Source organism: Mastigoproctus giganteus, chromosome 2 (genome assembly GCF_048544385.1).
Source record: "Mastigoproctus giganteus isolate SK-2022 chromosome 2, ASM4854438v1, whole genome shotgun sequence".
Taxonomy (NCBI): Eukaryota; Metazoa; Arthropoda; class Arachnida; order Uropygi; family Thelyphonidae; genus Mastigoproctus; species Mastigoproctus giganteus.
This window is the reverse complement of record NC_143576.1, coordinates 219948247-219963163: the sequence shown is the minus strand read 5'-3', so window position 1 is coordinate 219963163 and position 14917 is coordinate 219948247. Positions and strand designations below refer to the sequence as shown.

Genomic DNA, 14917 nt, shown 5'->3' with positions numbered 1-14917 from the left:
TGTGTGTGTGTGTGTGTGTGGTTAAACAACATACAAATTTTAACTGACAATAAATAAATCAAAAATAAAATTACCTCTTCACTTCTTACTGTGTCACTCAAAAATGGGTCTTGTACCATTATTGAGTTGGCATCTGAATTACAATTGTATATTTCAGTACTTTCATTATCAAAATATATCTTTTTCAAATCCAAGTTCACAAAGGTCTGATTACAAAAGAAACTGTTATTATTATTATTACTGAAGTTTTGTTCATTTACTGGAAAATCACTATAGTCCAGACTATCAGAAAGACATGAATAAGAAAATTCATCCAATTCAAAACTGTTTTGTATAACTTGAGGGGTACTGATATTGGCTATATCAGAACATGTATAGCCTGATGGTAAAGCTTGTAAATGAGATGCACAGGGAGTTAAATCTGTTAACTCATGTGATTGCTGAGATGGCACAGACATACTTGTATTACAGCTATTTAAACCACCTGCCAACCACAGCTCAGCACTTATATCATTTATATGTTCTTTAGCTGGCACTTGGTTCCGTCTTCTTTTTGATTTTTTTCCTTGTGCTTTTTTATTTAATGATGAGGATCGGCTTTCTAAAAGGAAAAAAAATAAAACTTTAGATATAGATTAGTCAAGCCTTCCAAAAATATTTAGTGTTTTGCAAAATATATGAGAATAAACAACAATCAGTTTTCAAAATTAAACAATGTTATTACTACCTGAAGTGTTCATATTTCAAACAGTAATATACAAGCAACCCCCATATAACACAATACTTCTACAACACTGTTTCGCTCTAACACAGAGAATTTTGGTAAGCCTTGCATAATGGTATTTTTGAGCTTTTGTGCGGGGAAAACCATGCTATTATTTTTGATGCAATTTTTCAACATTTCCACTCTTTTTGAATCCTCGCTAGTCAAAAAAAATTACTGAGAATCCCTCAACTTGTGGAAAAATCTAGATTTCAAAGTTTTATTACTATTGAATAACACACCAGGCCATCCAAAAGATTTAAGTAATTCACACATTGAAGTTATGTTCCTACTACCACCACAGTTAGCATTAGTACAGGCATACAATGCAAGAAAGCAAGCTTATGCAGCATCAGCCAAAAAAAAAACAAAAAAACCCCTCCCATTTCACCCCTCCATTCATTCCAAATGCCTGTCCAGCTTATCCTTAAATTTATTTAGGCTATCAACTTCTACAACAAAAGATGGAAGTCTGTTCCACCAATCAACTACCCACTGGCTAAAAGCAAATTTTGGCACATCTATTCTAAAACTCTTTCCTCAATTTAAAACTGTGCCCCCTCAAGTTCTTAATCTGAGCAAGAGGAAGAATCCCATCAGCATTCAGCTTGCTCAACCCATTCAAGGCCTTATACACCTCAAGCAGATCACCTCGCAGGTGCCTACTCTCTAGGCACTGCAATTTGCAGAACTTAAGCCTTTCTTGGTAAGAGCACCCCTTTATTCCCCTCACCAATTTTGTTGCCCTTCTTTGTACTCACGAGGCGCCTCCGTAGCCAGGTGGGCAGGAGCAGCAGTGCGTGCACACGCTTCTTAATTAGACCGGGGTTCGAGCCTGTAACCACCAAATACAGAGGATATGGAAAGGTCAGGGAATGACCACCGCATATCCCCGGAGCGATATGGCCTTAGTTGCTAATGCTCCTAAAAAAAAAAAAGACATGCAAAGGCAGATTATGAAAAATCCTTGACAAAGGATGCAAAGAAAAACAGCAAAGACTTCTATACTTATATAAACTCTAAAAGGAAGGGGATGAATCAGATTGGTCCACTTGATATCAATGGTTTGACTGTAGATGATCATTCTCAGATAGCTGCCAAACTAAATGAGTTTGGCAGCTATCTGAGTATCTAATTTTGCACCTACATTCACACATGAGGAGTTATTCAAGGAGGAGAGGGCCAGATGTTTATAAAACTATAACAGGGAGTTAAATGATTTTGTAATAACTGAGAGCAAACCAGAGGAGAAATTGTTGAGGTTAAACATAAGAAAGTCACCTGGGGTAGATGAGATCTATTCAGTTATATTAAAGGAGGTGGCAAAGGAAGTAAGCAAACCCTTAGCCATAATTATGAGAACATCCTTGGACTCAGGGGAAGTGCCTACGGCCTGGAGATGTGCAAATGTATCTCCAGTTCACAAAGGGGGATCAAAGGGTGACAGAAGTAATTACAGGCCTGTTAGTTTGACTTGTGTTCCAGGGAAAATAATGGAGTCACTGGTTAAAGAAGCCTTGTTGTGGAAGTTGATAACCTAAATAAATTTAAGGCTCAGCTGGACAGGTATTTCGAACGAACGGAGGGGTGAAGTGGAAGGGTTTTTTTTTTTTTTTTTTTTTTTTTTTGGCTGATGCTGCATAAGCTTGCTTTCTTGCATCATATGCCTCTACTAATGCTAATGCTAATTGCACGATCATCTAGACAAGACAGCAGTAATAATTCAGATACAGCATGGGTTTGTCAAGGGGAAGTCTTGTCTGACCAATTTGATTGGATATTATGATGTGGTCACAATGGAACTGGATGCAAAAAATAATTTTGATATCATATACTTGGATTTCAAGAAAACTTTTGATACTGTTGCACATGGAAGACTACTGTACAAATTGGAGCAGTATGGCATTAAGGGCAAGTTGCTACAATGGATAAAAGGACGGTTGAATGGGAGAAGACAGAGAGTGGTAATCAATGGGTAATGCTCTATGTAGACTAATATTATTTGTGGTGTCCCTCAGGGTTCAGCATTGGGCCTATTGTTGTTTTGTATATTTATCAATGATATTGAAGACTGTATATCAAGCTTAATGTCAAAGTTTGCAGATGATGCAAAGTTTGGTGGGATTGTTAATAACAGTAATGACAGTATGCTGCTGCAAAAGGATCTGGAAAAGTTGGGTAGATGGGCTGAGTAGTGGCAACTGATGTTTAACATTGACAAATGCAAAGTATTGCATATAGGTGGCAGTAACCCCAGAGAAATGTACCAACTATGTGGTATTACACTCAGGGTAGTGGGGAATGAAGGAGACCTGGGGGTATTTGTGCAGTCAGATATGAAGTGTTCTGAGCAGTGCAGACAGGCTGCCAAGGCAGGTCATGGAGTCTTCTTCTCTGCCAGACGTCTCATTAGTTCATCTGATATCCATTTGAGCCTAAACCTAGAGCAGTATTTCTTAGTTGGAACAAAAAGCCTAGTAGCTTCCAAAATTACTTCCTTGAATGCATTCTAGCAACTCTACATCCTTCCTAAAATGAGGTCTCCAGACCTATACTCTAGGTGTGGCCTGACTTTTGCCTTGTATAATGGGATAATTACCTCCCAATCCCTGCTAGCAAAATTCCTATATATCATTGACAAGACTCCATGACCTGCTGTGGCAGCCTGTCTGCACTGCTCAGAACACTTCATATCTGACTGCACAAATACCCCCAGGTCTCCTTCATTCCCCACTACCCTGAGTGTAATACCACATAGTTGGTACATTTCTCTGGGGTTACTGCCACCTATATGCAATACTTTGCATTTGTCAATGTTAAACATCAGTTGCCACTACTCAGCCCATCTACCCAACTTTTCCAGATCCTTTTGCAGCAGCATACTGTCATTACTGTTATTAACAATCCCACCAAACTTTGCATCATCTGCAAACTTTGACATTAAGCTTGATATACAGTCTTCAATATCATTGATAAATATACAAAACAACAATAGGCCCAATGCTGAACCCTGAGGGACACCACAAATAATATTAGTCTACATAGAGCAGTACCCATTGATTACCACTCTCTGTCTTCTCCCATTCAACCGTCCTTTTATCCATTGTAGCAACTTGCCCTTAATGACATACTGCTCCAATTTGTACAGTAGTCTTCCATGTGCAACAGTATCAAAAGTTTTCTTGAAATCCAAATATATGATATCAAAATTATTTTTTGCATCCAGTTCCATTGTGACCACATCATAATATCCAATCAAATTGGTCAGACAAGACTTCCCCTTGACAAACCCATGCTGTATCTGAATTATTATTGCTGTCTTGTCTAGATGATCGTGCAATTAGCATTAGTAGAGGCATATGATGCAAGAAAGCAAGCTTATGCAGCATCAGCCAAAAAAAAACCCTTCCACTTCACCCCTCCGTTCGTTCGAAATACCTGTCCAGCTGAGCCTTAAATTTATTTAGGTTATCAACTTCCACAACAAGGCTTCTTTAACCAGTGACTCCATTATTTTCCCTGGAACACAAGTCAAACTAACAGGTCTGTAATTACTTCTGTCACCCTTTGATCCCCCTTTGTGAACTGGAGATACATTTGCACATCTCCAGTCCGTAGGCACTTCCCCTGAGTCCAAGGATGTTCTCATAATTATGGCTAAGGGTTTGCTTACTTCCTTTGCCACCTCCTTTAATATAACTGAACAGATCTCATCTACCCCAGGTGACTTTCTTATGTTTAACCTCAACAATTTCTCCTCTGGTTTGCTCTCAGTTATTACAAAATCATTTAACTCCCTGTTATAGTTTTATAAACATCTGGCCCTCTCCTCCTTGAATAACTCCTCATGTGTGAATGTAGGTGCAAAATACTCATTTAGTTTGGCAGCTATCTGAGAATGATCATCTACAGTCAAACCATTGATATCAAGTGGACCAATCTGATTCATCCCCTTCCTTTTAGAGTTTATATAAGTATAGAAGTCTTTGCTGTTTTTCTTTGCATCCTTTGTCAAGGATTTTTCATAATCTGCCTTTGCATGTCTAACCTCCTTTGTGAGTTGATTAGACTACTTGTATCTACCATAGGCTTCTGTGTGGTCTGACAATTTATGTGCATCTCATGCATTTTTCGTCTCTGCCAGACGTCTCATTAGTTCATCTGATATCCATTTGAGCCTAAACCTAAAGCAGTATTTCTTAGTTGGAACAAAAAGCCTAGTAGCTTCCAAAATTACTTCCTTGAATGCTTCCCATTTAGAATTTGCTGTTGATATCATCATCAATTAGTCCCACTGTAGAGAACCTAAAAAATCGCTGAGACCAATGTAGTCACCTTTACGAAAGCAAAAACCCTTCCCTTTACCTCTGATGATGCACAATTATGATGCACTGTGCATTGGCAGGTCAACAGTGTACACTGTGTGCAGCAATGTTTGCTTTATGTACTGCAGCTATTCCAAAAAGTCCCACACTATGTAGCTCTCTACATACTGTCCTTGTACTTTTTACTAATATCAGTTCCTATGGCCTCCCTGAACTCTTGATTGACAGTATTTGACGAGCACTGAAGAGACTGATGTACAACTCTTCTGTGTTCCCCCACACCAAGTCTCTCTTCATTAATTTCAACAGCCTACATGAAAATTTCCTGGCTAGTAGTAACACCTTGACATTTCCATTTGGTGATTACATCAAAGGCCTTGATCTAGGGTGTTGTAGCTTTATGGCAATGGCATAACATTAGTTGTTAATATGGTTTCCTATGATGACTCCCCATGAAAATCAGTAAGCTTAATGCCTGAAACCTCTATGTATTTTGTTGATTTCCTTACTTCTAATGTGATTACAGCCACTTGTATATCTCGACTTGAGGATGAGTATGATTCCTCTTTCCCAAATCCCAGGGATATCCAGATATTTTTGGCAATATAGTGTATATATATGTGTAAATGAAAAAATATGTTTTCAGGCCTATAACCTTTCATCTACAAACCAGAATTGCACTAACTAGTTGACGGTAAAAATATGATGTTTGATATACAATAGTAATATCAAACGTTGAAATGTAAGACAACAATGCAACACAGAAATCTATGTATACTAAACATGACAATATTTATAAACTATAGCTAATTATCTGCTTTGCAATTGATAGGCACCTAGTCTGGGGCTAATACCTATAAATATGTTAATTTCATTTAAGTATTGATAGGCATTGATAGATGCCAAAGCTTTAATGGCCTGCCCAGAGCCTGACCTTGATCCCAGTGAACACCTTTGGAATGAAGTGGAACACTGACTTTAGGCAAAGCTAATATTCCTGCAATCAATACTATTATACTATCATACTAGCTGGTACTATTCTGGTTTGAAAATAAATATATGCTTGAAAACATATATTTTACATTAAATTATTTACACTACTCATATAAAGTTTAATTGTATTATAATACAATTGAAAAGGGCATTGGTTGCAGCATACTGGTTGGAAACCACTGTCATATTGAACACATGCACATATAAAAGACATTAATTACTGTACCAGCAAGGAAAGCACTGTTTACTTTATTATCTATCGGTAGTATGTTATCCTTCAGAGTGACAAAGCAACTAAGGCAGTGAGGTATCAGTATATTTTGTCTTTAAATTGCATCTATTCTAAGGTCAGTTTGCAGCACAAGAAACCTGAGTTTCTGGGGGAAGGGAACCATGACCATTGCCTGAGACGAACTCAGCAGCTTTGTGAAAAAAAGCTCACAAAAACTCCTTATGTTATTGACAGGATTCGAACTCAGGATTTTTTTCACTTGGTGTGAAGTTGGTAACCAACTGCAAGGTCACCATCCTGTGTTTTTGAATGATATTATATTTTGCAATCAAACAGGAAATGATTCCTCCTGTTTGCTTGAAATTACTTATACACTCAGTGGTAAGTTTACTGGGTACACCCTATCATCCATGGAAGCAAATGAATCATCAGGAACAATGTGACATGTCAGTATCAAGCTATATAAACCAGACTATCAGATACTGAAGGGAAGAGGGGAAGAGAGAGAGGGGAGGAGCAGTGTGTAATTCACTCAGAGAATGGGTCAATAACCATATCCGGCCACTGGCAGTTTTATAGCCAGAGACAGCATGTTGATACAAGAGGCCAGTGGAGAGTGAAAAGAATGTGTAGTCTAACAGATGGACCACAACTGGCCAAATGACAGTGAAGTATAACACTAGTATGTAAAGGAGTATATTGGAACACTATTGGGTTGCACCTAGTCATGGATGGGATATATCAACAGAGAGGGTCCCACTAGTCATCTAAAAACAAGCAGTTAATGGATACAGTGGGCATAAAATACTGACACTGAACAATGTTGAATTTAAAAAACCAAGGAGAGCATCAAGATGCAATGATGAATAGCTAGAAACTGAGTTGTAAAGAGCACACTGTCTGCCTTAAAAAGTGCAAATTAAATATAAAATAAATATCACCAGCACCAAGAACAATTCCATGAAGTAAACAAAACTGCACAAATGATGATTCCTAGAATTTAGTCTTTATCATTCCTTTCCTCAAAGCCAGAAGGGGAGTTATACCCACTTTTCTTCTGGTTTTGTAGTCAGTCCTGTGAAGTGCCATGCAATTTTTTAATGGCTGTGGGGCTCCTGTAGTAAACACTTTCCTGCTTCTATCACTTTTTTAAAGTCCCAAGATATAATAAATCTGTGTATAACTCCCCTTCTGGCTTTGAGGAAAGGAATGATAAAGACTAAATTCTAAGAATCATCATTTGTGCAGTTTTGGGCAAAGGTAAAGAAAGCCTGCACGAGAACGACGAGAAACGTCGGATAACTTACGCGGAAAATTAGTTTTCCGATACGGCACTTTAGCACTGCTCACTTGGTAAACAGACGGTAGGTGTTATCAGTCTGGAGCAAAGTCAAGAACGATATACTGATTGACAGGTAGGCATGGCAAACGACGTGCTGATTGGTACGCGAACACAACACACATTAACATCAGTTTAGTATCACTGTAGCAGCATTATTGGTAACTTGTCCTAATCGCACATGCCCTAACATTTACTGTAATGGTGAAAAAAGGTCAGGTTACCTCGACTTGAATCCCATGGGAGCTTGACCCCCCCTCCCAAAGTGGAGGGGGTAACCTAACCTTTTTTTCTTTAGAATCAGTCATATTTAGAAATACATTCATAAAAAAATAAATTTTTTATGACTGTATTTTTATTTTCTTGTTTAATAATATGCCCTAATGGTGAAAAAAGGTCAGGTTACCTCCACTTGAATCCCATGGGAGCTTAAACCTCTTCCAAAATGGAGGGGGTAATCTAACCTTTTTTCTTTAGAATCATGAGCGGACTAGCACAAATTGTTTATTAATAAAATATTAATTTTTTTATTACTGTACTTTTATTTTTAAAGACACTTATGTGGATACACACGTATCATAACGTCAATCAGCACCTTAATAGCTATTCAGTATATATATATATATATACAAAGAACCTTTCTTTCTTTTTCTATTATTTCCCAACCTAACGTTCAAGTTTAGGTTGCAAAATACAAGGAAACCTTTTCTTTTATTTCCTAACCTACCATTTAAGCTCAGGTTATGAAATACAACAAAAAACAAAGAAACCTTTTCCTTTTTTCGTAACCAAACCTAAATCAATAATACAGTAAAAGCACTCATCAACTCCAAAAATCTGCTTTTAATAATGAGAGAAAAAAAAAACACAATGAAGAACATAAAAATGAACAAAACGAAACTTTCTTAGAAAAAAAATTCATGAGTACAAATCACACAGTTGGACCTGAATAGCTATTCGCAATTTGAGTAACAATATTGTGAAAAGTATCTTCATAATTTTTCCCATAAATTTGATGCCACATATAGTCATTAATGTGACCCATCAACATATGTTTACAGCTGCCATTTACTCCTTTAGTTACACTTTTTTAGTTTCTTCCACTGGGCTTCGATATTATTTGTATGTGCTCCTGTATGTGGATCTACAAAATGTTCCTTGTGTTTCACCATTAAATGTTTGTACTTCTTTTTTTCTAAGGCCATAATACGGCTATATGCACACCATTCATCTGTTATGATGGTAGTATTTTTCTTCACTACTTTTCTAATAATGCGCAAGAGTTTTTGCTTTCCGATTTTTTATCAATTTCATGAAGACAAATTTAGATTCTCTTTCGAACACACTAAACACCCATTTCTTCTTAGCAGTTAAATTTCGTCCTCTGTGATGTTTTGGTTTTACCAATACAGTTTCGTCTGCTTCTACAATTTTCCCTGATCCACCCAACTTAGTGGGTTTTTTTATTAACTGCAATTGGCAAATCTCTCTTAGTTTCTTATAAAACTTAATTGCTGTCACTTTCGAAATTTCCAGATGGAATGCTGTCTTAGTTACTGGCGTGCACATTGACCAAAAGTATATAATGTAAATTATCTTTTTCAATGAAACTTTTGTATTTTCCATAAAACTATTTTTCAAAAAAAAAACTCGTGAAGAACATTTTTTGCAACACCACAACTTACCACATCACTCTGTTCGTGATTCAATTACTTGAAAATAATCATTGCACTTAAAACAGTACAATTTCGGTGTTATCAATTCAGTTTTCATCAAAAAATCAAGCAACATTTTATTTTCCTTACAAATTTCTTCCATCTTTAAAAGATTCATCGCTACTATTACCTGTTCACCGTTCATTACAAAACTATTATGCACCGTTCTTTACTGGTAAATACACATCATAATGCCAACCAATGACTACACAGTATCTTGTCGTCTGTCGCACCCACCACCAATCATTTCATCATTTGCCACACCTACCTGTCAATCAATATATCCTTCTCAATTTCTGCTCCAGACCAAGCAGTGCTAGAGTGCCGTATTGGGAAGCTAATTTTCCGCGTAAGTTATCCGACGTTTCTCGTCGTTCTCGTGCAGGCTTTCTTTACCCAAGCTGAAAAGTGCATTAATGCTATAAGCAGGATGTGCTATAGGTAGGGGGTGTTATAATGGGAGTTGTGTGTGTGTTGTTACTTTTTAATGTTGAAATTAGTTAGTCAACATGCATTTTGAATTATTTCATTACTTATTTATCCGTTGTTATGATTTATGCTTATTTATAGAGGAAAAAAATTTTTGCATTATTTAGTTATGGCTCTGAATGCATGGCAGCAGTTTTCAAAGTGTGAGTCCCCCCTCCCCTTGGAAGAGAGGGAGATTATTTAACTAAGAGGTTTTAAATTTTTTGGTAAAATTTCATTGATTACAGTTTAATCACAGTTGATAACAGAAAATGAACTAAAGTCATTTCATCAGTGAAAACCATAAGCAAGCACACACACACACACACACACACACACACACACACACACACACACACACACACACACACACACACACACACACACACACACAAAGTAATATAGAGGCAATATAGTAAAAGTGTTTACTTTTTCTATATTGCCTCTATATTACTTTGTGTGTATTACTTTTCTCTATATTACTTTTCTATATTACTGGAAAAGAGAGAAGAAACAAATAAATAAATGAGGACAGAAGTACAGAAGGAAGGAGAGAAGAAGGAATACGTATCTAAAAAATTTTGAAAATATGAAATAAGGAAAATATAGCCAAAGTTATAATCCAATAAATAATAAATTTAGACTGGTACTACTTGACTGCAACAATGCCAAATAAGTATGAAATATCACAAAAGAAAAATAGATATAGGACAAACAAAGCATGAAACAAATAACAGACGACCCTCATATCTAACCTCATCATGAGACCATGCCAAGGCCAAAAAAAGTGTGAAATATCGCAAGTTGCTTTGCATTGCTCATACTGTCCTCTATTTTCACTTTATTTTCTGTTATCTACTTTATTTTTCTCTTTGGTGGCAGTCAGTTTTCTTCAGCAGTTGAGTGCTTAAGCTTTCCTGTTTCTCTAGTTACTGCATTAGAGCCTCCGTGGTGTGATAATATTGCTTCAGCTGGCTAGCATTTGAGCAAATACCTGTTGTTGTCTGTTGCGGTAATTTGCATTACGTTTGAAATGCAGTAATATCCATGACTGTTGTGTCCAGGGCCCCTCTGATGAGATGGGATTCAATGGTCATCCATTATTTGTTTCTTGCTTTGTTTGTCCTATATCTATTTTTCTTTTGTGGTTGGTTTATTATATTATTTTTGTGATATTTCACACTTTTTTGGCCTCAGTGAGGTCACGTGGCACTAGTCTAAATTTATTATTTATTGGCTTATAACTTTGGCTATATTTACCTTATATTTAATATTTAAAAAAAGTTTTAGATACATATTATTTCCACTCTCCTTGTTTTTTCTATTTGTGTCCTCATTTATATATTAGTTTCTTCACATTTTTTTGCATTTTTTCCATATTGCCTCTGTATTACTTATTGTTTATTAGCATTAGTATTAGTTGAGGCATACGATGCAAGAAAGCAAGCTAGCAAGCTTAGACGGCACCAACTAAAAAAAAAAAAAAAAACTTTCCCATTTCACCCATCTGGTCACTCCAAATATTTGTCTAGTTCAGCCTTAAATTTATTTAATCTATCAACTTCCACAACAACAGATGGAAGTTTATTCCAGCAATCAACTACCCGCTGGCTAAAGGTAACCTTCCGCACATCTATTCTGCAACTGTCTTTCCTCAATTTGAATCTATGCCCCCTCAGGTTCTTAATCTCAGCAAACGAAAGTATCCTGTCAGCATTGATCCTGCTCAAACAATTCAAGGCTTTATACACCTCGATCAGATCACCTCGCAGGTGCCTAGTCTCCAGATGCTGAAACTTGCAGAACTTAAGCTTTTCTTCGTAAGTGCACTCCTTTGTTCCTCTCACCAATCTTGTTGCCCTTCTCTGTACTCATTCTAGAAACTCTACATCATTCCTAAAATGAGGCCATCAGACCTGTATACAGTACTCAAGGTGTGGCCTGGCCACTGCCTTATACAAAGGGATAATCATCTCCTTGTCTCTGCTAGCAAAATTACTATATATCATTGAAAAAACTACATGAGCTGCTCTGGCAGCCCATCTGCATTGCTCAGAGAACTTCATATCTGACTGAACAATTACCCCGAGGTCTTTTTCATTGGTTGCCGCTACCCATATGGAGTATTTTGCATTTGTCAATGTTAAACTTCAGTTGCCACTTCTCAGTCAATCTGCTTAACTTTTCTAGATCTTTCATGATGAGAGCCTTGTCAATCAATTCGGCCCTGGAAAGATTGTGCAAGGTTCAGGGGGGTAGAATTTTTTTCACCCTGGTCTGTACTTGTTAACAGAAGAGACTGCTTCTACAGGGATGGGATACACTTAAATAGAAAGGGTGCAAGAATATTTGCTGATGCTATCAAGGCAGTGTTAGGTGGGTCGGAAAACTGCTAGCTTGGGGAGATACAAGGACTAATAGATTAACAGTAGCTACTGGCAGAGGTTAAAGCGATTCTTGCACTGCTTCTATTGGAATGAACAGAAGCCTAGAAAACAAGATGCAGGATATTTCAGAGATTGCTGGGAGTCATTGCAGTACAAGTAAACACATGGGTTGTGTTAGGTTAGCTAAGAATAGGAACAGGTGCATGTATACTTGCGTGTACACTAATGCTAGGAGTTTGGTAAATAAATTTGATGAATTTGAGGTATTGCTCAAAGCATCAAAGGCGGATAATTGTTGGGATATCAAAGACATGGTGTCACACAGATATAGGGAATGCAGAACTGAAATTTGGGGAGTACAATGTGTACAGAAAGGATAGACAGAATAGGAAGGGAGGAGGGTTTGGTTTGATTTGATTTCAATTTTATTGGCGCATTAGCAGCTAGGGGAGGAGGGGTTATGCGATTAGTTAAGAAACACAAAATCCAAGGAAGTGAAGCCAGTTGACATTGCTAGACAGTGCAGTGTCGAGTCAGTTTTGTGTGACATAAGCATTGGGAGATCAAAATTGAGAGTAGGAGTGTGCTATATGCCTAATGACTCTGATGAGTATAATAAGAAACTGTACAGGGAAATAGAGTGGGCTAGTAAATCAGAGAGTCTTATAATGGGGGATTTTAATTTCCCAGATATTGACTGGAATTTGTGGGTTGGTCACTCACACACTAGCAAGGCTTTTGTGGATTTATAGGATGATTGTTTTCTACATCAGCATGTTCGAGAGGCAACTAGAGGGAGTAATACTCTTGATTTGATTATCAATAGTGATTCTTCATGCATTAAGAATCTGCAGATAAAGGAACCACTAGGTAGCAGTGATCACAGTGTGCTGAAGTGGGATTTACACAAAGAGGTAACTACCATCAGGGGTAAAGGGAAGGGTTTTTGCTTTCGTAAAGGCGACTATGATGGTCTGAGACAGTATTTAAATTCTATACAGTGGGAAGAACTGATGATGTTGCCAACAGCAAATTCAAAAGGAGAAGCATTCAAAAAACTTATCTTGCAAGCTACTAGGCTTCACATACCAACTAAGAAATATTGTTCAAGTTTTAGGCCTAAATGGCTGTCAGATGAACTAATGAGACATATGGCAGAGAAGAAAAATGCATGGGATACATATAAATTAACAAGTGACACTGAAGCCTATGATAGATATAAGTTGATCTGTAACCAAGTTACAAAGGAGGTTAGGCTGGTGAAGGCAGATTACGAGAAATCTTTGGCAAAGGATGCAAAGATAAACAGCAAAGAGTTCTTTACTTATGTAAACTCTAGAAGGAAGGGGATGAATCAGATTGGTCCACTTGATATCGATGGTTCAACTGTTGATGATCTCACCGTGACCACCAAATACGGAGGATGCGGAAAGGTCAGGGAATGACCACCGTATATTCCCGGAGCAATATGGCCTTAGTTGCTAATGCTCCTAAAAACCAAATAACAAACAAATCTTAAATCTGCCATAGGCTTCTGTGTCGCCTGATAATTTACAGTGGGGCCTCGACTTATGATAACATCAACAGCCGATATTCTCAGGAACCGATATACCTCCATACGATCTTTTGATTTAAGAAATGGTGATATTCTAGATCGTATGTATAGCTTAGCTTAATTTTCAGCACTCACCTCATAGTAATCCGCTTAGCTGGTGGAGAGTTTTACCACATACATAGTGGTTATAGGATTCTAAGGACTTACACGGATTATGGGTTTAAAACTAAGTTATGGGCTACAAAAAAATTTTTAAGAAAGGAAAGTGCACCTTCCATTCTATGGTTGCCTAATTAAATTAAATTAAATGAAGTTAGATGAAGAAGAATAATAGATTAGATGAAGAAGATTAAATTAGATGAAGAAGAATAATCTATTATTCTTCTTCATCTAATTTAATTTAATTTAATTTAATTTAATTAGGCAACCATAGAATGGAAGGTGCACTTTCCTTTCTTAAAAATTTTTTTATAGCCCATAACTTAGTTTTAAACCCATAATCCGTGTAAGTCCTTAGAATCCTATAACCACTATGTATGTGGTACAACTCTCCACCAGCTAAGCGGATTACTATGAGGTGAGTGCTGAAAATTAAGCTAAGCTATACATACGATCTAGTTATTACATTACAGCACATAAGGACTCCTTAAAAAATCAAGAGAAATGGTGATATTTGCAGGGTGGAAATTTTCAGACGTGTAGCGTGTGGAACGTCACTTGTATGATTGTTCTCAACCAATTAGCATATTTGTTACTGCTCAATAAATATTCCCACGTGTTACAGTTTGGAGAGTTTCTTTATGTTCTGTTTGATGCGCTTATTCAGTTACAGTAATTTAATTGTGGTCATTTTTGAATTTATTAATTAAATAAATTGATATTAAATAACAATGGCTCCTAAAGCACAAGTTAAGAATAAAATTTCTATTAAAGTGAAGCCAGAGATGATAAAAAACATGAAAAATTAGTGCATTAATACGTGGAGTATGGTTTTCCTCAATTAACTATTTCTACAATACTTAAACAAAAGGATATTCTGAAGAGTGTTAAAGTTAGTGATGATTCCACATCAGTATATAAGGGAAGATACTTTATTGTGGAAATGGAAAGGCTTTTGTTGATATGGATTAGGGAAAATCA

The 14917-nt window shown here is 36.9% G+C and overlaps 1 protein-coding gene across 1 annotated transcript in view; it reads right to left on the bottom strand.

Annotated features, from left to right (window-relative positions):
• Nucleotides 1–270: 270 nt before the first annotated feature.
• Nucleotides 271–14917, bottom strand: part of LOC150090146 (uncharacterized) — a 34979-nt gene continuing 20332 nt past the window's right edge. Inside the window, exons 4-5 of the mRNA XM_090390175.1 lie at nt 339–601; nt 271–282 (exon numbers count right to left, since the gene is read on the bottom strand). Coding sequence (XP_090246301.1) covers nt 271–282; nt 339–601 — 275 coding nt within the window. The remainder of the gene's footprint in view (nt 283–338; nt 602–14917) is intronic.